At 43.4% G+C, this 22,369-nt stretch overlaps 1 protein-coding gene across 1 annotated transcript in view; it reads left to right on the top strand.

The window, feature by feature from the left end:
* The first annotated feature begins 7,435 nt into the window (after nt 1–7,435).
* Nucleotides 7,436–22,369, top strand: part of TOP1 (DNA topoisomerase I) — an 83,443-nt gene continuing 68,509 nt past the window's right edge. Inside the window, exons 1-3 of the mRNA XM_066234928.1 lie at nt 7,436–7,468; nt 7,658–7,957; nt 8,254–8,278. Of these exons, the coding sequence (XP_066091025.1) occupies nt 7,925–7,957; nt 8,254–8,278 (58 nt within the window). The 5' untranslated portion in view covers nt 7,436–7,468; nt 7,658–7,924. The remainder of the gene's footprint in view (nt 7,469–7,657; nt 7,958–8,253; nt 8,279–22,369) is intronic.

The raw sequence follows: 22,369 nt of genomic DNA, 5'->3' as shown, positions 1-22,369 counted from the left end.
GGTTGAGGCCCCTTCCGTTTCATCACAGAGCTACTTCCAGGGCCTGGCACCAAGCAGACATCAGAAAATGTTAGTGGCACTTAACCACATTGCAGAATCTGAGAAGGGACATCCATCCCCGGGGCTCTGGGTGTCCTCTGGCTCACCACGGGGCTGGCGTCTGTCCTGCTGCCTGCCTGCCTGCCTTGGCACCTGCAGCTGCATCCTGTGAAGGCAGAGACAGATTCTGTAGGGCTGGACTCTGCCCTATGGGAGGAGAACATCCTCGGGGGCCTGGATAAGCCATCCAGAAAAACAAGTTCTCTGAGTCAATCATCAGCCCGGAGGTGAGGTCTCAAGCAGCCTGTGGCCTCTAAGAGGCAAGGAGGAGTGTCTCCTCCAGAGGGACCTCTCTTCTTATCTAGAATTCCTGACACATCAGCCCATTGTTCTAGCACTTCCTCAGAGGGGTTGGGATGATTCAAAAGGCACTGAGCTAGAAATTAACAAGCCTCTTACTAGCATGTCTTGTCCATCATAGAACCAACAAATAAACAAGCAAACAAACACCCTCTTAACCGCAGGGTACTCTAATTCCCTTGTTTATAGCTAAACCTTTGAACAACTTGTCTAAACTTGTTATCCTCCACTTACTCACCTTCTATTTACTTTCTAACTTAGGCCCTTGCCTAAAACAAGGTTTCCTGCCCTGGCCAGATAGCTTGGTTTGTTAGAGCATCATACTGAAGTGCAGAAGTTACATGGTTTGATCCCTGATCAGGGCACATGCAGAAACGGATCAATGTTCCCCTCTCTCTCTCTCTCTCTCTCTCTCTCTCTCTCTTTCTCTCTCTCCCCCCCACCCTTCCTCTCTTGCTAAAATTAAAAATTAAAAAGATAAATAGTTGTCTTGAACAAGGGGTCACTCGGTCTGCTGTAGCCCCCCCCCCCCCCCCGTCAAGGCACATATGAGAAAGCAATCAATGAACAACTAAGGAGCCACAATAAAGAATTGATGCTTCTTATCTCTCTCCCTTCCTGTTGGTCTGTCCTGATCTGTCCCTCTCTCTGTCTCTGCCACAAAAATAGATAGATAGATAGATAGATAGATAGATAGATAGATAGATAGATAGGGCTTTCCTTCTAGGCCCTCCGAAATGACCTCATCTAGTCTCACTACTGCAGGTACTACCTGGATGTTGTTGGTGTCCAGGCTTCAGACCCATGTATACAACTGCCAATTAGGTATCTTGACCTGGCCTACCCACAGACACTTCCATCCAAAAACACAGAGCTGAACTCATTATGTTTCCCCAGACGCAGGTCAGGTTGTCCCCAAGTGTTCCCCCTCCCCTTTGTGAATGACATGTCCATCCATATCCTTGATTCCTCCCCTCTCCCTTTCTCTGACATATACAATCAATCACTAATGCAACAACCTGATGTCATGACTATCCCTCACATGCATATACTATATTGTTCTCCATCCTTGTGACTTTTTTGCTGATCAGGGCCACCATCACTATAATTTTTTTGCCTAAATGACATCAACTTTCTTTCTTTCTTTCTTTTTTTCTGAAGTTGGAAACGAGGAAGCAGTCAGACAGACTCCCGCATGCGCCTGACCGGGATCCACCCGGCATGCCCACCAGGGGGCGATGCTCTGCCCATCTGGGGCGTTGCTCCATTGCAACCAGAGCCATTCTAGCACCTGAGGCAGAGGCCATAGAGCCATCCTCTGCGCTCAGGCCAACTTTGCTGGCCAATGGAGCCAATGGAGCCTCGGCTGCGGCTGCGGGAGGGGAAGAGAGAGACAGAGAGGAAGGAGAGGAGGAGGGGTGGAGAAGCAGATGGGCACTTCTCCTGTGTGCCCTGGCTGGGAATTGAACCCGGAACTCCTGCATGCCAGGCCAACGCTCTACCACTGAGCCAACCGGCCAGGGCACATCAACTTTCTTAATTGTGCTCTACCAAGCCTCCAGTCTTAACCATTTCAGATCCATTTATTACATTGTAGGTAACTGCTACTGAAATGCATATTATTTTCCTCCATTGCTCAAAATTCATCAGTAGCTCCCCATTGGTCTCAGGATAAATTCCAAACTCCTTAACCAAAGGACTTTGAATGAGTTGGGCCTTGCTTACCCTTCCAGCCTCATCTCGCATCAACCCTTCTCACACTCTAACCCGCAGCCATGGGGAATTACTGGTAGTTCCCCAATGAGTCATACTCTATCCAATTTCCAAGTCTTTGATCTCTGTCTTTATTGCTCATCTCATCACTTGCCTTCTCTATCTTCCCTAGCCTTCACCTGGCTAAGTTCTTTTCCCATTCCCAGGTCTCAGTTTAAATGTTATTTCCACTTGGAAGCTTTGTTGGACTCCTCAATTTGGGGATAGCAGCTCCTCTAAAGGGCCCCTATAGCAAACACACTGTACTTTATCCCCAAAGCACTTATCAGAGTTAGTGGCAATTACTTGTTCTTATGTGTCTGTCCCACCTACTAGACCTTGAGGTCATACACCTTGTCTGTCAAGTTCATGGCTAAATCCTTAGCACCAGGCATGGCACCTGGCTTACAATTGGTGCAATGAGAACCCTGGGAAGGAAGGAGAGATAATTATAGAAATAAGTCAGAGGTAGTAGCCACAATGGAACATGGAGGATAAGGTCAACTTAAGAGGCTCCTGGGCTTTGAGCCTGCATGACTGGGAATAAGTAGAGCTATTCGCCAAGCAAGAACCATAGAAGAGGAGGGAAAATGTTCAACTCAGGAGCAGAGGACTCTGGGGCCATCAAGTGGACACGTGCAATAGGCAGATGGGTAGATATTTCTAATAGCTCCCAAAAGAAGTCAGGGCTAGAGACATCCATTTGAGAAGCTATCTACAGAAGTCAATATACGGCCCTGGCCGGTTGGCTGAGTGGTAGAGCGTCGGCCCAGCATGTAGATGTCCCAGGTTTGATTACCGGTCAGGGCACACAGGAGAAGCGCCCATCTGCTTCTCCATCCTTCCCCTCTCCTTTCTCTTTATTTCTCTCGTCCCCTCCCAATGGAGCCAAGGCTCCATTGGAGCAAAGTTGGCCCGGACACTAAGGGTGGCTCCACAGCCTCTGCCTCAGGCGCTAGAATGGTTCCGGTTGCAACAGCAATGCCCCAAATGGGCAGAGCATCACCCCCTGGTGGGCATGCTGGGTGTCCCGGTTGGGCACATGCAGGAGTCTGTCTCTCTGCCTCCCTGCTTCTCACTTCAAAAAAAAAAACAAAAAACAAAAAAAAAAAACAAAAAAAGAAGTCAATATAGAATCCATAAAGCTTCCATGAAGAAGGGTGTAGAGAAAAAGGTGATGACAGAAACTTTCAGAATAATTACATTCTGCTGGGAGAAGAAGAGAAGGCAGAAAAATAGAATTTGTGGATGTAGGAGGAAAATGAAGAGAATTCAAGGTCATCTGAGCCAAATAGGACCCACATCCTTGAGTGCTGCAAGAAGGTTGGGGAGAATAAGGCTACTCTATTTGGAAACTGGGAAGTTTCTGATTAGAATGGAAGTCACATCAACAGTGTTTAAGAGATGAGAAATAAGGCAGAAAAGGCAGCAAGTGTGGATAGTCCTTTCCAAATATTTCAAAGAAGGTGAGGGAAACTGACCCAAGGACGATTTGGGAGGCAGTACACGAACTCAGAAACTGGGTTCCATAGTCTGACTACTTGGGTTCAAATCAGAGCCTGACCACTCAACCGTTCTGTGACTTTGGGCAATTTAACTTAATCTTCTGAAGCCTCAGTTTTCTGGTATGTAAAATGGTAGCACACGTAGTACATATATCTTATGGTTATTGAGAAATAATGTAGGTGAAGCTCTTAGTATAGGGCAGTGGTCCCCAACCTTTTTTGGGCCACGGACCGGTTTAATGTCAGAAAATATTTTCATGGACTGGCCTTTAGGATGGGATGGATAAATGCACAAAATAAAATTATGTGACTGGAGTAAAAACTGTGGTATTTTTAAATATAATTGTCAAACTTATGAGACAAGCGTCAAGAGTGAGTCTTAGACGGATGTAACAGAGGGAATCTGGTCATTTTTAAAAAATAAAACATCGTTCAGACTTAAATATAAATAAATGTAAGTTATTTATTCTTTCTCTGCGGACTGGTACCGGTCCGCGGCCTGGGGTTTGGAGACCACTGGTATAGGGCACAGCACATGGTAAGTCATCAATTAATATGGGATGTTATTTTTAGCAAGGTCAAGGGGGAAAATTGGGAGAGGAAGCAAGTGGAGATGTAGCTATTCAGGAAGAAGAGAAGACACTGAAATGAGCCAGGCTCTAGGAAGGTGGAGGGGACAGGACAGAGGAGTTGGGGGTTTGTTGAGGGCATGAGCAGGTAGATCTTTTCAAAACCTGATCTTAGCTAAACTGTCACCTGCTGTTTATTAAGTGAGGCTGCCACTTCTGCTCTATTTTCTTGGAGAGTCATGGTGAGTCAGCCTGGGGATTCCTTCACTCCCACAATTTTCCAGTATTTCCTGGAGCCCCGGTTCCTGCCTGTTTGCTTCCCCTGCCCACTGGTTCTCAAGTTGGAGGCAGCTGGATCTGCACGGCAGCACAACGGCCCAGGAGCATAGCCTAGAAGAGGGAGATTCAGAGATAGCTGCTGTCATAACATCTCCTTGGGCGCAGGCCAGTAGCCTCTGTCCCCTTCACAGTCTGCATTCTCACAGTCATTCCATGGTTAATGACACTTCTAAAATACTTTCAATGGTCTCCAAGGGCCTCCTGTGTAATCCTCCCGTCTCTACTGTCAGCTCTGCCAAACTGTTCCCAAACCATAGCTGTTCTCAAGTCTGCTCAAACCCCTGCCCTAACTCACCTTGCAGTAGCTTTGCTGTCCCTGGGGAGGCCTCTCTGCCTTCCCAGACTCCTTATCTGGTATATCTTCTCATTTCCCTCTATTCAATCCTGGCCAATGCCCACGACTCTGCCTTTGCATAGGATGCTCTTCTTCCAGCAATGCCTTTTTTCTCTTCCATGGGCCAGCCCTCCTCATCTTTCAAGAACGGCATCAATCTGAAAGCTTCCCCAGTTCTGCCTCCTGCCACGGCCACTGGTGAGTTGGATGTGCCTCCCCCACCCCAGTGTTCCCATAGAAACTTGTGGCCGGCCACCTCTTGCTTGTTATTCTTTGTATCTTATGTTAATGGTTGGGGAATGTCTATCTTGTTATCAGACTAGGAGCTTCTACAAAATGATGATTAGGTCTTATTAATATCTGTATCCTAAGAGCTCAGCACAGTACCTATCTACAACAGTTCCCACTCCCTCATTCCTCAGGGAATATTGGTTGAATGAATAAATGTTTTCATCAAAGAAAGGGTGTCTTTTGGCAGAAAGCCAATGTGAAAGTGGACTGAATTCTTGCTCTGAGCTATAAGCCAGGCTCCTACATCCATGTTGCCTCTCTTCTCATTCCACGATTCAAAGGTTGCCAGCTTTCCTGTTGGTTCTCTTGTTTTCATGCTGTAAATCTCAGTTTTTGTTGAGCTGTAAAATTACCAGCAGGCAAAAGGTGTTTCTGGGATTGCCAGCCTGAATCTTCTTTCTGGGGCATCAAGCAGGCTCTTCTCTGAGGGTGCCCAATTCTTGAAAGAGTGGCAGGTCCTTAAGCAAGGCACCACAGGCCAGGAGAACTGCTGGAAGACGCTGCTGCCCAAGAACTGGCAAAGTCGAGACTGTGCCAGCGTCCAAGATCAAAATGCCAACAGGTGTCCAGGTGCCATCACATGGAGGGGCCCAGGGCTGGGGCCAAAGGGAAAATATAGGCCTTGAGAGTGCCTAAGAATCAAGTGTAGATTAAGATTGCATCAGTTAAAGTTCTTGGTCTTAAGTGACCCATCAGAGCTCCATCAAACAAAAGATGGAAGGTATTTAAAGGTACAGGAATCGGTGTGAAATAAGGCCTCAGGGGACAGTAGATACCAGGGTCCTGAACTACATCAAGGTCTTCTCTTTTCTTTTTGCATTCACTTGTTGATTACACACCTCTTCTGTAGGCTCTGTTGAAAGGTACTCAGGATGGAGCGCTAAGCATGATAAATGAGGTCCCCACCCTTCATCAGGGGAGATGGAGGTGCCTTAAAGCTTTAATTCACAAGAATTAATCCCAGAGTTTTTACCAGTAGATGTGATCAAGATGGTTTCAATGGTCCATGGATGAACACTTTCTGTATTTATTTGTAAATTATTTCATAGACACTATTATTTCATAAATATTATTATTTAGGTTGAAGGTAAATAAAGAAGGGTATCAATTTAAATATTAAGCAATAATAGTGGAAGTGGTAAAAGTCCATGACAAAATTCACAAACATCACAGTTGAATTAAGCAGGTTATGCAGGGCCTTGGCAGCTACTCTAAAAGTTTTGAATTTTATACTAAGAGTGATGGGAAGTACTGTGAAAAAGGGATGATGGTTAGATCTCTGTGTTGAAAAGATCACTTCGGCTCCTGCGGTGAGAAGTTTGTGTGAAGACCAGAATGGAAGCAGGCACCCCTGTTAGGAGTGTATTTTAATAATACAAGCAAGAGATAATGCCTACTTGGATAGGTGTGTGGGCAGGGGAGAGAATCGATGGATTACTGAAATGCAGTCAGCTGAACTAATAAGAAATGACAGCAAGGAAGATGTCCAGGGTGGAGCTCTTCTAGCTGGGTGGAGGAGGAAGACGGTGAGTTCAGCCCTGGTGAAGCTTGCGAGGTATCCAGATGTAGATGTCAGGTAGGTGATTGTAGGTCACTTATCTCTGACATATATAGTTTAACTTCAGTAAAATAGGCGACTTCACAGAACTAGTGGGTAGAGTCAGAGCTGAGTACATACTAGATGTTTCATAAATGGCAGTTTGCTGCTCTCTGCCTCTCATTAGCGTGCTAATGATCCAGCGGTGATCAGAGCCCCGTGTTTACCCTGAGATCTTGTCCCCCTCCTCTAACCCTTAGTGCCACCCCCTTTGTCGGTACAGTCCTGGCTCACAGTGATGCGCAAGGAACGAATGAAACTAGGTCTCTTGTGACCCAGGGCTACATGTATCTGGCTGAGAACTGGAGCTGAACGAGATGTTCGGTTGGTTGTAAAATCAAATTTCAAGAAGTGGGCATGAAATAATACAGAGGTTGGAAAGCCTGGACAAAGGCTGGGGCGGGGGCTTCTCCCACCAAGCAGCCTCGGGGTCTGGTTAGTGAGCGAGGAAGCGCTGGTGGGAGCTCTGGGGCTCCTGCCACCAATATATCGGCAGTTAAGGGAAGATGCAGAAGCTGTACACCAGCTCCGCCGGGGCCTGGCGCGGTCCCGCCGCCGCCTTTAAAGGCCCACCACGTGGCCACGCTGCTATCCCGGGTCCGGAGGCGGTGTCCGGGCTGCGCCTGCGCACAGCCTAGCAGAGGGGACCAGGGTTCCGAGAAAAGGCGCTGAGAGAGGAAGGGTAGGTTGCTCTGGGTGGGCGGCCGTGGGAGGAGTCGGCTCCTTATGCAAATCAGAGCGTCGCGCGTGGGTTAGGGGAGGGGCTTGCGATGCCAAACCAGGTCCTCCTTTGGAGGCGCGAGGGGGCGGTCCCCGCAACCCTCGGCCTCTTTCCGCGAGTCTCTGACGTCGCCGACGTTCCGTTTAAAAGCGGCCGCGCACGCGCAGTGAGTCGAAATGCGAACTTAGGCTGTTACACAACTGCTGGGGTCTGCTCTCGACGCCTGCCCGGCAGTCTGTAAGCGTCGCCGCCGCTGTCGCCGCCTCAGCGGTTCCGGGAGTGTCAGACCCGCCGCTGCCCGCGCCGCCGCCGACCAGCGCCTCCGGGAGCGTCCGAGAGCCCCCGTCCGCCCTCGCAGGCCGGTGCCGACCGTCTGCGTCTGCTCGGCGCCCCTTGCCACCCGCCGCTCCGGCCGAGATGAGTGGGGACCACCTGCACAACGATTCCCAGGTACAGCCCGACGTCCCGGCCCCGCCTTGGCCCCCGCGACCCCGACCCCGACCTTGCCGCTTTGACAGGCCGGAGCCCCCGGCCAGGGACGGCCGGCCAGAGGAAATCGGGTCGCCAGGCCCCGGGCGAAAAGCCCCGAAGTTATAGTTTGGGAGGATGGCTGCTTCCTCGGGCTGTCCCCGGGGCCTCCATCCCCGGGGGCGCTGGGTGGGCTAGGCCCCCGGCCACACGCGCTCGCCGCCCGCGGGGTGCATGTGCCTGTTGTTTCATATTCTCTCTTTTTTTTTCCTCTCCAGATCGAAGCGGATTTCCGATTGAATGGTGAGTGTGCCCCCCGCCCCGACCCCGGGCCCCCCGGTCGCCGGCCGCCTACCCGGCGCCCGGCCGGAGCCGGGCAGAGGACAGACATGGCGTCCCAGAGACTAAGTCCCGGTTCCTCGCTCACCGGCCCCATTGTTCCCATCGGGCCACCTCTAGACCCCCTTTCCGGGGATCCCAGCCCCCCCAGCTCGCGGCCTTCCCGAGAGGGGGCAACGGAGACCCCGTGTCGCCTGCCGCCGGGCCTCGGGCAGCCTCTCCGGGCCCGGATTTCTCCCGGGAAAGTCGCCTTGTCGACAGTCGGGACTTAGTCTCTGCGCCATTTTCTTTTTCTCCTCTCCTCTCCTTTCTCTGCTTGTGTCTTTCTCTCCCTCCCTCGGCTCCTTCCTTGAGCTGCCCTGAAGGAGCTTTCTGCAGAGCGAAGCCCTATAAATCACAGCCCTCACCGGAGAGGGAAGGGTGGGACACAGAACTGGTCGCTATTTTTTCCAAAGGGAACTTTATTTTGGGAGGTTATTCCCTTTCTGCCTCTTGTTTCCTTTTCTGCTTTCAGAATGAAAGCTACCTTTTGGCAACTGTTGATTTAAAAAAAAAATCTTTTTTTTCCAATAAGATGTTTAGGATAGGAATTATGGCTCTAAAACTAAAGCCATCCTTTGTGGAGTTGTTTATATTTTTAGATTGTTTTTCCCAAGTTGTTGTTTGCAAAGGTGGTAGTAGTACCTCCCTTCAGAAAGTTTGTGAGTTCTCTGTGGGCCATCCAATGTAAATGTTGGACTTGGGCATATTGATTTTTTTTTTTTAATTAAAGTGTTATTAACAAGAACTTTTCAATGTGGCGGAGGTCCCCAAGGCAGTGCTGTTTTGGAAATGCGGTTTTGTGTACTTGTCAGAGGGAAAGGTGTTGAGCATCTATCTCATCATGGTCCTGCTGTACTGGCTTTTTTCTTTTAGACTGTGGAGAAGAGAAAAAGGATTTTATTGAAACAAAGAGTAGCCAGCACCTACCCCTGCTTCCTGTTCATTCTTTTTCCAAAGCCACTGTTTTTCAGGAATCAAGAGATAGTTGCTTTTCCCAGATCTTTATGTGTTTGAGCCTGGTTCAGCCAAATCAAGTCATTTGTTCTTTGAATATTTCCGCTTTGGTTACCCAGTGAGGATCCCCCCTCCCCCCCAATAAAAGACTCACTCTTTGGGCTTTTCAACAATCCCGGTGAAGGAGAAGGTTCCCTCTGTGGTTGCTGGGAAATCCCACTGATTCTGTTGGTACATAATCCTGCTCAGTTGAGTTTGGGTTCCGGGAACCTCTCCAATGAGAGAAGCTGATGAGTAGGTTTTCTGATGTTGTAATCAGCAGTCCATCATGTTAGCCTGCTCTACGGAGAGCAGCCTTATGTTCAGATGTTTGAAGTGGGGCATCCAGCAAGAGAGATGGTACTCTGCCAGGAGATAATCTGGTTACGTTAAAGTGTAGCATTTCTTGAGCACCTAATATGTGCCAGGCACTGTGGTTAGTGCTAGAGCTGACCCTTGGCCACAATGCTGCTCTTGCCCTCAATCCACTCTGTTGGGGGATACATAATTCGTTAATTATAAGGCAGGTGCTGGGGCTTAGGTATACCCAAAATGCTTTAGGGGACTTTTGTGGGAGGGAGGAGTTTCTCAGGAGGTGACTTTTGAGCAGGGTGCTGTGCAGGAGTAGATAGATGCTGTGTGTCAGGGGCTGGAGAATTGGCTTTGCTGTGTTTAGCCAACCTGTCAGGGTTTTAAAAGGGCGATGAGGCCCCTGCAGTTTAGAACACTGCAAAGAGTATACATGTATAAATATGTTTTTTGGGGATGTGGGAGCTAAGAAAGGATATGACAGGTGAAGATGTAAGAAGTCCTTTTAACCCCTCTTGGAGGAAGCTAGATCTTAATACAGAAAAAGTGTTCTTTTGAATTTCATACCTGCTGAGTAGGTAATATATTTTGTGATGAAACAGAGTTTAGTCCCATCTCAGAAAGTTAACCTCCATGGTTCTTACTGAAATTATATGAAGGAAATACTGAATATATGAATGATTGTGGGCTGGGTAGGTTATTGATCTTGAGTGCTGTTTTTTGTAGAGGTTGAAGTGAACTGGGGTTATATTGACTTTTCAAATGTGTTTGTTCACATGTAATAACAATGATTGCTAATATTTATTGAGTACATTATGTCTGACAAGAACGAATTGCAGCTCTTTCCATGGAGTATCTAATTTAATCCTCAGAAAGACCCTTATGAGTTAGGCAATGTCATCTTCATTTTACAAATGAGGAAATCGAAACTTAGGTTTATTTACTAGCTTGCCCAAGGGCAGAGAGTTGGGGGCACTCCGAAGCTTACAGGCTTAGCTACTGTGCTGCTGTATATGGGATTCTGGTATGATTCTATTAGAAGCTGCACATCTCTTCTACAGAGCTGAAAAAGGCAAGAGGGAAGAATTTGATAGTTTGTTTCCAGAGAAAAAGCACTTTTAACTGCCTCCTCAGCATCCTAAGGGTCTGACACTGGAGTGATTTTATTTGTGCACAATGTGTATAAGAAAGATGTCAGTTAGTAACTGTGCTTGCTCTGTTAAGTAACACACTGGTAATTAGTGATTGATTTATGTCACTATAAAAGACAGTTCTTAAAAAAATAAAAATCAGTGTTTAATTTTGCTCAGACATGTTATTGAACTTTGTATGAAGGGTTTACTTATGCTTGAAATAGATTTAACTTAACCCACCTAACAGATTAACTGTGCAAGTTCATGTATTAAAACAAACAGCACTCATTTTGCCTATCCTCATCCCCTAAGATCTAAAATGTATTTGCCCTTTGGAGCTTATTCTTTACAATAGTTAAAACTGTTGGCTGTTCTTAGAGAGTTTAGGATATTCTGGCCCATACTCAACTGCTGGGATAATCTGTTATCTGTGAAGTATATATATATTTAAAATATTGACCATGAGCTGGGCTTTCAGGAGCAGAAACTGTTGTCTCTTACCTCAGTGAAAAGACTTCCTTTCTAAGTGTTTGGTAGTACTGACTGTGATGGGGCTGAGTCATCGTTACAGTACTAAGCAGACTGCCAAGCTATCTGTAGAGTTGATAATGGTAACATCAGGTTGGGGGGTAGTGATCCTTTGCTGTTTCAACGACTTGAAGTATGTATTTGTCTATTTTGGAGTTGTGGCATCCCCAGAATGAGCAAAGGCTAATGCTTAACTCTATCAGTGATTATTCTGAGAAATGTTATATACGGGCTTGTAGTTTGACATCATCTTTTGTTGACTCTGGTTAACTTAATGGATTCAAATTGGATTGGAGGGGCATAAAATATAAATTGTTTCTGATGCTAACAGATAGTTGTACTTTTGTGCTGTTGGGTATGGGTTTGGGGTGGGCAGTGGGAATGCTTTCTGAAAAGTCCCATCACATTTTAAAAACTGCGAAGTGAGGGCACCTTCAAATGAAATCTGGGACATCTTCCTGTTCAATCCAAACACTTAAGCATTGGGCTCCAGTGTTGTCTTTCCTAGCACTGTAGCCAGCCAGATTCCTTGGGGCGCCTTTTCAGAATTAGCAAGCTGCTGTAGAATCTTTATATCACACTTAGGTATAAAACAAAATTGCCTGTTAGCATGTGCTTTTTTTATTACTAGCATATCAAAACTCACAAATTTTAGCCTGACCAGGCGGTGGCGCAGTGGATGGAGCGTCGGACTGTGATATTGAGGACTCAGGTTCGGGACCCCGAGGTTGCTGGCTTGAGCGCGGGCTCATCTGGCTTGAGCAAGGGGTTACTCAGTTGGCTGAAGGCCCGCGGTCAAGGCAAATGTGAGGGCAATCGGTGAGCAACTAAGGTGTCGCAACAAAAAACTGATGATTGATGCTTCTCATCTCTCTCCGTTCCTCTCTGTCTGTCCCTATCTATCCCTCTCTCTGACTCTTTCTCTGTCCCTATAAAAAAAACAAAAAACCCACAAATTTTAGATTCCGATGTTCCTGCTAAAACAAGAAAATCTAAGAGTAACTAAAGGAATCTGAAACACCTCTTGGTTTGAAAGGTGGGCACTAGATAAACAGTGTCACCAACTCATACTTTTCTTTGGTAAGTAAAATAAATTCTCATTTTAACCAATAATAGCAAGAAAAGTATTGAGTCTGACTTTTTTTTTAACGTCAGCATAAAAATGAGGAATTGTTGAGAGTTTGAAAAAAGGGATTTGTTCATTTGTTCTGGGTCTTAGTGAATTAGCATCCATTTATACATTATACCATGCCAGGGATTCTTAACATGTCTTCAAACTTAGATTCCAAAATTAAGCTGTTGGCTTTTATTTTTTTTGTTTTTGGTATGGGGGAGGGGTATGTGTGTGCATGCAAAAAATGTCTGCCTTTTGAGTCTGTAAATGTTAGAGAAAGTTTTGTGCTGTTTATTAATTATGCTAACACTTATCCTCCACTGCTAGGGGTGTGGGAAGTGATTCTGTTGTGCTTTCTAGGTGTTATTTCATGTTAGGAGCCTTCAGATTATACTGAAACTGTTATTTCAAGTTAGTTGGCTGTGAAATGGGTGCGTAAGTTACAGGTCTGTAACAACTTCTGCCTGACTTTCAGTGCAAAATAAAACTGGTATTCCTCAACCCACAGTTGTGTTTTGTGAGGAATTTCATCCTTTCCATATGAAACTGCTGAGCACCACTAAAACTTTAGGTTCACTGGGAAAGTGGATGCAGTTGTAATTATTTACATTTGAGTGAGGCTCTGGAAAAGATTGAAGTGAGTATTTGCGGGACCCTGAGTTAAAAACCCTCTTCAAAGTTAAATATAATCAATTCATTGCATTTGGAAGTAGAAGAGAGTGAGTTGAGTGACTTTTCTGTGTCCTGTGGTTTAGATTATCTGACTGCCCCTTAATAATTTTGAGACCATTAACTTTTTATAATAAACGCATTGGGCAGACAGTTCAGTATTCGGCTTCTTAAGGTAAAAAGTTTAGAATGAGAGAAGTTCTAACAGGCCCTTAAGAAGTGAATGAGGTATTGTGTTTAGAGGAAGCTTTTAATTGTGTTTAAATTTTGAGCAGTAATAGTTGGAACAGTCTTTTCTCTCTTATTTCTGTGCCTAGTAAATCTGAAGTTTAAAAAGCCGCTTTCTGTCCCCATGGCTTCAGGCCAGTGGCTGAAATAGGAAATCTAAAATAGAGGCAAATGACATGGAATAATTAGCATTTTGTCAACCCCTGCCCTTCCCCCACAGCCTGCCTGTGTAGGTGTGTGCATCGTGCCCTGTGTTGATAGCACAGGGCTTGGGAACTGTGGAGGGGGATAAGCTTGGGGGGTGGAGGGAGTGTGGCACCCTCAAATACGTTAGAGGGGGAAAGCTTTATAGTTTATAGTGGAATAGCTGTTAGATATTAATGGTATTTTTGGTAGTGTTATATAGGAGATGACTAATAGTTTGCTGAAATCATTTAATAGTAAATAAATATTTAATGTGATTTTTATTCTGTATGTTCAGGAAAGAGTCTAAATTGTTTTGAAACTTGGAGAGAAGTGAATTTGCTTATTATCTCTAGTTTATCTCTATGATTTATAGGTTGTAATGTCATCAAGCTAGACTACCCATTATCAAAATCTGTACTGTCTTTTTTTTCCCATTGATTTGAGAGAGAAGCATCAACTCACTGTTCTACTTAGTTGTTCCATCTAGTTGTGTACTCTGTACTCACTGATTATTTCTTGTATGTGCCCTGACTGGGGATTGAACCTGTGACCTCGGTGCACCAGGACAACGCTTTATCCATTGAGCCACTGTCCACGGTTGTATTAAGTGACTTTATCTGTCGTTTATGTCTCTATGTTTTAGTAGAGAAAGAAACTCCAAAGGAACTAGTCAATTTAAGTTTTAAATTTCTTTTTGGTAGGTATTTATTTTTAATTTGTTGTCTTAAGTTTTTAGATCCGTTCAGTTATGTCCATGCCACCTTTACTTTATGTACTATTCTTGAAAATTTTTATGAAAGGTATAACATTTTTATTTACATCTCCCTTCTGCCCTCCTCATTAGATTGGGGTAAGGTACATCTACCAGGAGGTTCATTTCTCTCTGAGCTTTTGAGATTAACTAACCTTGTGTCTCTAGATTTTAGGAACCAAAGAACTCAGTTCATTAGCATTTCTGAGAAACCTAGATAAGCCCCAACAAAGGGTGTTAAAGCATCAGTGATATTGGGGGCTTACCTCTTGTCTTTGTTGTTGAGAACAAGTTTAATAGATTCCTGAATATTCTGACGTTTTCCTGTATGCATTTTAAGAACAAAAACAAAGCATACAATCCTTGGACCCAATATCCCTTGTATTTTTTTTTTAGCACAGCCTACCAGAGATAGAGGCTTGGGAGATTTCTTGAGGGGGGTGTCCATGGCCATTTGGAGTTTACATACATATATACATACGTACGTAAATAAATAAATATTTCAAGTTGACGATTAGTCTTCACCCACCAGAATACACTAGAAATGTACCCTTTTGCTGTTTAAAAGAGTCTAAATTTTAATCTTCCTAGTATATATGAATGCCCAGGTATATAAAACTTTATAGGCAAAAGACTGGTTCGGCAGAAGACTTAGTTTGTAGGTTTCAGGATCTGTGGATTAGGGGATTTTATTGGCTAAGACCCCTTACCTTACCCAATTCCTATAACCCCTTTATTTCTTTGCAGTTAGCTCTCTGAGCTCTTGCACAGGGACAGATGGAGAAGTGAGGGGAAGGGAACTAATTTTGAGAGCTTAGTAAGCACCATGTTTTTGTATTTATTAAAGCTGAATTTAATGCAAATAGTACAGATTGCATAGGTTTGTAGGAGAACCAGAGACCAAGAAAAGATTTCTTGTTTTCTTTTTAGGCCTTCTCATCTCCTTTTTGGTGGTGTACTGCCTCACAGATTGCAGAATCCCGCTCAGGCTGTGTACTTTGTAAGCTTCCGGTAGAGATGTCCCAGCCTGCCCTTCATTATCTGCTGGCAGAGGACGCTTAGACCCCCGCACCTGGAGTGTTGGGTCTTCAAAAGATGCTTTGGTGTTGAGGCTGGAACCAATTGATATTGAAGGGTATAAGTGATGAAGAGGGAGGTGATGAGGAGATACTATACTCCTGAGCAGCTGTGGTAAAATAGAAAATTGGAGTGGAAATTGGAAAGATCTAGATAAGTCCCTTTTCTTACGATGAAACTTGCCCTAGCCACTGTACCTTGTTTTGTCATGTATGAAAAAGTATGATATTTCTGTTTTTCACAAACTTGAAAATTAAATGAGTATATGAACATGCTCCTCTGCTCACATTTTAAAACTTAAACTGTGCTCAGACATCTTCTACTCTGAAATGATCTTTATTTTGAATGTTAGGTTTAAAGTAGGGGTGTTGGTGGCCCCTTCCTTCACTCATATCCCTGTTAATGTTTTCAGTCATTCTGACATTTACATGGTGAACAGTAGCATATAAAGAGAGTAGGCTGAGTCTTAACCTAACTGAACTCCATAGCCTACCCTGATCTCTTCCGACTATCAAGCAATCACTGCAGAGTAAGGGGTGAGTATATCTAGGTTTGGGCTAAGTAGGAGCCAAATGTGTATTAAGTTCCTACTTTTCTAAGAACAGGTCTAAGGAAGGGTGGTCATTGCTAGAAGAAGTTCGCCCAGCCATAGAGAAGATGAGCTTTGAAATGACAGAAGTATGTTGTTGTGGCTCATTTCTTAGCCTTTGAATAGAAACTGTGGATTTGCTATAAAAGACATCTAGACCTTTACCTTTTTTATTTAATACATGAAATGTCAAGTTCATTATTGTGATATTTTTTGTTTTAAGCCACAAAACTTGATGTGTCTTGTATCAGCATGTGTTTTCAAAGGCTACTGTATTCTCCCCAAAACATTTTTAAAAATTGATTGATTTTAGAGAGACAGAGAGAGGAAGAGAGGGAGGGAGAGGGAGAGAGAAGCATTCCTTTGCTGTTCTACTTAGTTGTGCACTCATTGGTTGCTTTCCATACGTGCTCTGTCAGGGATTGAACCCACAACTTTGGACACACTGACTGAGTTAACCGGCCAGGGTCTCCCCAAAACATTTTTAAACAGAAGACTCAAAGCACTTGAGCTATGTTAATTTTTTATTTATTTAGATGGTTGCTTAAAGTAACCAACTTAATTTCCTGTGAAATACTAATTCTTGGGAACAAGAACCCCTTAAATACTATAATAAAGCTTAGGTAGATAATAGAATTTAACTAGTAAACTCCATGTTAACAGTTGTGCATGAGTGTCAGTATTTGGGCAATTCCATGAAAAAATTTGGTCAGCAGAAATTTCAGTAATGGCTAATGTTGATTATTGAATTGCCTTAAAGTTATTTTTTTGGAAGTGCTACTTAAAGTAGACTCAAGTCAGTTAGGGCTATGTTCACTGATGTCCGTTAGATTAAGACAAGTGGATCATAGCAGAGATCTTAATATCGGTCATCAAAGGGATTATCAGAGAAGCATCGAAACGGGAGCAGACTTCAAAATTAGTTCTCAATTAAAGTAGACCAGAGAAATTAAGTTTGTAGGATAGAAACTACAGAATAGGGTTTAATTTTAAAGGCTTCAAAGATGATGCCTTCAAAATACATTAAGATAAACATCTTTTTTTTTTTTTTTTTTTAAATACTTTATTGATTTTACAGAGACAGGAGAGAAAGGGGAGCATGGAATGGGAAGTAACAACTCATAGTTGTTTCAGGCTAGTTGTTCATTTCTTGCTTGCGGTATGTGCCTTGACCAGGGAAGCCCAGGGTTTCAAACCAGCAACCTTGGCATTCCAGGCTGAAGGTTTATCCACTGCGCCACCACAGGCCAGGCTAAGATAAACATCTTAATATCACTTTTCTCTGATTCAGAATGTGAATAGTTTTGGGGGGAGTGGGGTGGGATGTCTGTCTCCCCCCCTGCTGCAAATAGCCAACCACAATATAGTGGAAAGGACAGACTCTGAGTCAAGGGGAAGCTAACCTAAGGGCCTTAGTTCTTCGCCCTGCTGTGAACTGGGTCTGATACTTAACCTCACACGATTGAGGATTAAAGAGCATGTGAGGACCACTTTAGGAAAGGTAACGCTTAGAACAAAATTTTTAGTTCCTTTCACATCCTTACTAAAACCCAGACACCTTGATTGGAGATTGTTTCAGTAGTCTTTTGTACAAAGAGAACTTTAATTTCTTGAAATCTGGGTATTGTGAGATTTTCCTTAAGGGGTAGGGTCACCAGAGAGCCTTGAATATGATACTGTTGCTATGGGTCTGAGACAGGCTGGCTCAGGAGGGTACAGAGTTGCCTTGAGTTTGTTGCCCTGTACAAACAGACCACTTTCTACTCATAAGTCAAATACAGTGTAAGAATCATTGGCAGTGAATAACTTTCCCTCGTTTGCGTTTGGGATGGTGCAATATTTATAGCTTAGGAAGCTAAGACTTTCACTTCATTGCAAACGGAAAATTTAAGTTGCCATGTTCATTAATTCAAACATTCAGAAAGTAAACACCAGCAATGACTAGACATGGATAAACAAGCGGAACCCATCTGGCTCTCAGAACAAACACTGGGAACCTGGTATGTTGTGGGGCTGTACAGTCACCTTCTCCGTTGAGATTTCCATATTTTTCATTGGGCCTCAGTACAAAGGCTCCTGTCAGACCAGGGTGACTGGGGGTGGAAGGTACTTTCTAGTAGTTAATGCTTCACTGTTAGTGGAAGGGAGTGATGTTCCCATTTATTCCCAGTACTGGGAGGTATTTGATTTTTTTCTTAAAAAAATTGGAAACCAAGGTTCTTACATTTCCAAAGATGTTCTGGGAGGAGGGAGTTGGGGGAAGGGCAAAAGGGGTGTAATGGGGGGGTGGGGTGTTATATTGGGGACACTTGAATCCATGTTAACACAGTAAATTTAAAGTAATAAAAATTTAAAAAGGGTGAAAACAAATATTTTTGATAGGATATCTGTAAGCTCATTAAATCTTTTCCTTGTAATAGAAGAATAGTTTAAAGTTCTGTAAATGTATTTCTCAGTATCTTTTTTTGTATTAAACACCTATATTGCATGAATTTTGGCATAGTAATTTTCAGGCTACCCTAGACAGATAGGTTTGTCAGAGTGACTAGAATTGTAATAAAGACTGAAACACTGTACCACCTTTGTAAAGAACTGACATCTTAGGGATCAGATTTAAGTACTTAAACTTCTGGAAAACTAATTTTATGAAACTGTTTGAATATTGACTGCTCCTTCTTAATCTTGCATTGTCTTGATATGGGCACTACCCTACAGATGTTAAACTCAAAGGAAGGGTCATACTACACAGTGGTAGTATGACAGTGATTTCAATACTAGAAAAGTGATTGAGACTAAATGTTAGATTTCCTGTGCCTTATTCTTACACTCAGTGTGTTTCCCGAGGAATGGATACAATGTCAGTAGTTCTTGCTACTTTAACATCAGAAATAAAGAAAGGAGCCTCTCCAGCACTTGATCATAGCTCAGGATGTGTTTCTTAATTTTTCATGGTTCCGGTTAACCTGAAAGGAAACAAAGGGAGAGGATGAGCACTAATTGACTAGTCTTTGTAACTGCTGGCTTGTTTCATTTCCAAACGAAAAGCTCTCCAAGGCCAGAGAATGCCCCGACTCTGAGAAGCCTCCCAGTTAGCTCCGTTCGCAGCACACAAGTCCTGGCAGATGGGGTGGGGCTCGGTGGAGGTTCTGCTGGTGATACTGTAGTTTGATGATAGTTATTACCCCCCCCTTAAAAATCAAATCACCTTCTTCCTCCCCTGAAGGCAGTGTGATATAAAAATAGGCATGTCAGCAGAGTTTTATAATCCTTTGTAGATGTTAGCACCATCCGATTCACAGAATTTTGGGAAACGTTTCTGTTAGCAGATGTATGCTTGTTTTTCTCTGAGGAAACAGGATTCTAGTTGGGCAAACAAGTTAAAATGTTTCTCCTTATTAAAGACCTGACAATGCTATAAAACTCCTTTAGGACTGGGCTAACCTCTAGAATTTAGATGTCTGATGGTGTGTGTTGAACTCACATGTTTAGGGAAATAGTTTTAAAGTTATAATATAGTATGATGAACTGTAACCACAGTTGACTGAAAACGTAGTAAAAGTGTTTGCATAAGTAAGCATAGAAGAGTATCGAGCAGAATCCATGCTGATTGCACATATGTGAATGTGCATGCCAGTACCTGCTATTGTACAAAAGTGAAAATATTTTGCTAAGTACTTTTCTTGAAAACGTGATTTTTTAAAAAGGCCTTCCCTAGCAACACTAGTTCCTGAAAATAAAATGCAATGTGCCTTCTCCCACATCTGTACGATCCTCTTCTGTTCAAGTATTTCGTTTTACCCTGGAATGCCTCTTGGGTTTAAAGAAGTATACCCAGTGCTTCTCCATTTTACTACCTATTTTTAGGAAGACAGTTAAGTATTGTGAGTTCCTTGGAGGTTAGAAACATCTCAGAGCCTGTTTTAGTATTGAAGGCATATTCATAGATACTGTTTCCTTTCATTGAAGTCTGTCTGCTGTCACCACTTAACCTCAAACCAGAAGTGACCACTTTTCTCTGGCTTTCACTGAGCCTTTGTCCTGTTGCAATTTTTTATTCTAGTCTGGAGAAAGTTACATGTTTGCTTACTTTACTAGGAAGTGGGCAAAAGCACTATCTCGTCTTATATGGTCAGTGCAGATGCATTCAACAGATGTGAAATGAGAACCCCTTTCTTAGCTCACCAGCTGATTGAAGAGCAAGTGAGAAACACTGAGCGCTTTCCACTAAATTTTCATTGTTCTCTGTGTAAGAGTTTGGGAGTGTTGGGTAAAAATACATATTCTTAGACCTGTGACTGCAAGTTGATTCTGTAGTAAAGTGTACTTAGAATTCTGTGTTTTAAATATATCTTTAACAACCCCAAATGATTCTGATTAATACAGGTGGCCCATAAATTATCTTTGGAGAAACTGATTTATCCGGACGTTAGTATTGTAAAGGACTAAGATCTGTGTTTTGCCTCATTTGATTAGGGTACTCCATTGGTTGAGCTATTTAAGTTTATAGGATTAAAAAGAAAAGGATCAGGACACTGTTTTTCAAAATGTGTTTATTAAAGCTTGATGCTTATCCCACTCTTAATTTAAATAAATATCTTCTACCTTTCAGTGAGCATTTACCTAAATAGCTGAGAAAGTTAACGGCCTCTGCAGCTGTTTGACTATGGGTCTTGTCAGAACCCTCATCCTTTCTCCTACTTCCACGTTTAACAAGCCATTACTTGATTCTGATGTCATCTCTTAGGATTGGTGACTAACAGGAACACAAAGTGAGAGGTTGTTTTCATGCTAATATCCCCTAGAATGGTTAAGGCAGGGCTTTCGAAGGTTAGAGGAAGGCACCAGCATAGTTTAGTGGAATGCTGAGGATCTAATCTTTGGAGGTCACTAACTTTAGATTATATGAGGAGACTTTAAACTGCTGATGGCAGTGATAGGATCCCACCTGACCTGTGGTGGTGCAGTGGATAAAGCTTCGACCTGGGAATGCGGAGGTCTCTGGTTCAAAACCTGGGGCTTGCCTGGTCAAGGCACATATGGGAGTTGATGCTTCCTGCTCCTGCCCCCTCCACTCTCTCTTCTCTCTCTATAAAAATAAATAAATTTTTTAAAAATCTAAAAACACACAAAAGAAACAACAATAAAAGAAACAAGAGGATCCAAGTGGAGCAGTGGTTTTTAAAGTGTGGCTTCCTGATCAGCATGAGCATTGTTTGAGAACTTGCTGGAAATGCAGACTCTAGAGCCTCACCCAGATCTACTGGCTCAAACTCGGGGACGAGGGCTTAGCCACCTGGATTTTAACGAGTTAAGCAGGTGATCTGATGCACACTCAAGTTTCAGAACCAAAGTAATAGAGTAAGGTTTGACGTTTACTTTCTCCTGTTGAGCCTCACAATTTTAGGAGGAATGAAGGACAGTTGACAAAGTCCACATGCTCCAGTGAAACGGAGACTTTGGAGTTAGATAAACTGGTTCAGCTCTTGTTAGCTGGGTGGCCTTGAGCAAATCATGCTCTGATGCTGGCTTTCTCATCTGTAACAGTAGGGATGATAGCTGCTTCAGAGTGTTATAAAAGAGCACCTTGTACCCATTAGTGCTGTTTCCCAAAAGTCAAATAATTGACAAGAATAAATAAGGTAAGTTGACTGATCAAAATAAGCTTCTGGTCAAATTCTTATGTCATGACGTTTATGATGCTTAGAATTAGTTTTATAGCAATTCAACCTTTTCAGTAGTGTTCTTGTTTTTTCACAAGGCTGATAGGCACGCTTCAGTAGTTCAGTACTTGTACGTCCTTATAATTGTGAAGGTGGAGTAATTCATAATGGGAAGCAGGTCTTCTGGAGCATAAAAAGGAGCCCGTTACATGATTAGCAGCAGAAAGGCTAGTAAAGAATATACATGTGTTCAGGCTTACTCTTTCTGTAGTGATACTCTAGACCAATGGTAGTCAACCTGGTCCCTACCGCCCACTAGTGAGTGTTTCAGCTTTCATGGTGGGTGGTAGTGGAGCAACCAAAGTATAAATAAAAGATAGATTTAACTATAGTAAGTTGTTTTATAAAGATTTATTCTGCCACGCTTAGTGAAATCCAACATAAAGTACTTGGTAAGTAATTATTATTATATGCTTTAACTTGCTGTAACTCTGCTTTATAAATTTTATAAAGTAAAGTTACTTCCCTACTTTATAAATCACCATTACTGTGGAACTGGCGGGTGGCTAGAAAATTTTACTACTAACAGAGATACAAAAGTGGGCGGTAGGTGTAAAAAGTTGACTACCCCTGCTCCTAGACTATGAAGGCCCTGTGGTTGAATTATTAGTAATAGGATGTATAAAACAACACATTAACACACTTGACACCTTTATGGCCAGGCAAGTTGTAGACCTGGGGCATTGTGAGGACTGGCTCATAGGAAACAAAAAACA

Source organism: Saccopteryx bilineata, chromosome 6 (genome assembly GCF_036850765.1).
Source record: "Saccopteryx bilineata isolate mSacBil1 chromosome 6, mSacBil1_pri_phased_curated, whole genome shotgun sequence".
NCBI classification, from domain to species: domain Eukaryota; kingdom Metazoa; phylum Chordata; class Mammalia; order Chiroptera; family Emballonuridae; genus Saccopteryx; species Saccopteryx bilineata.
The sequence above is the reverse complement of the archived record's forward strand: the minus strand, read 5'-3'. Positions and strand labels throughout refer to the sequence as shown.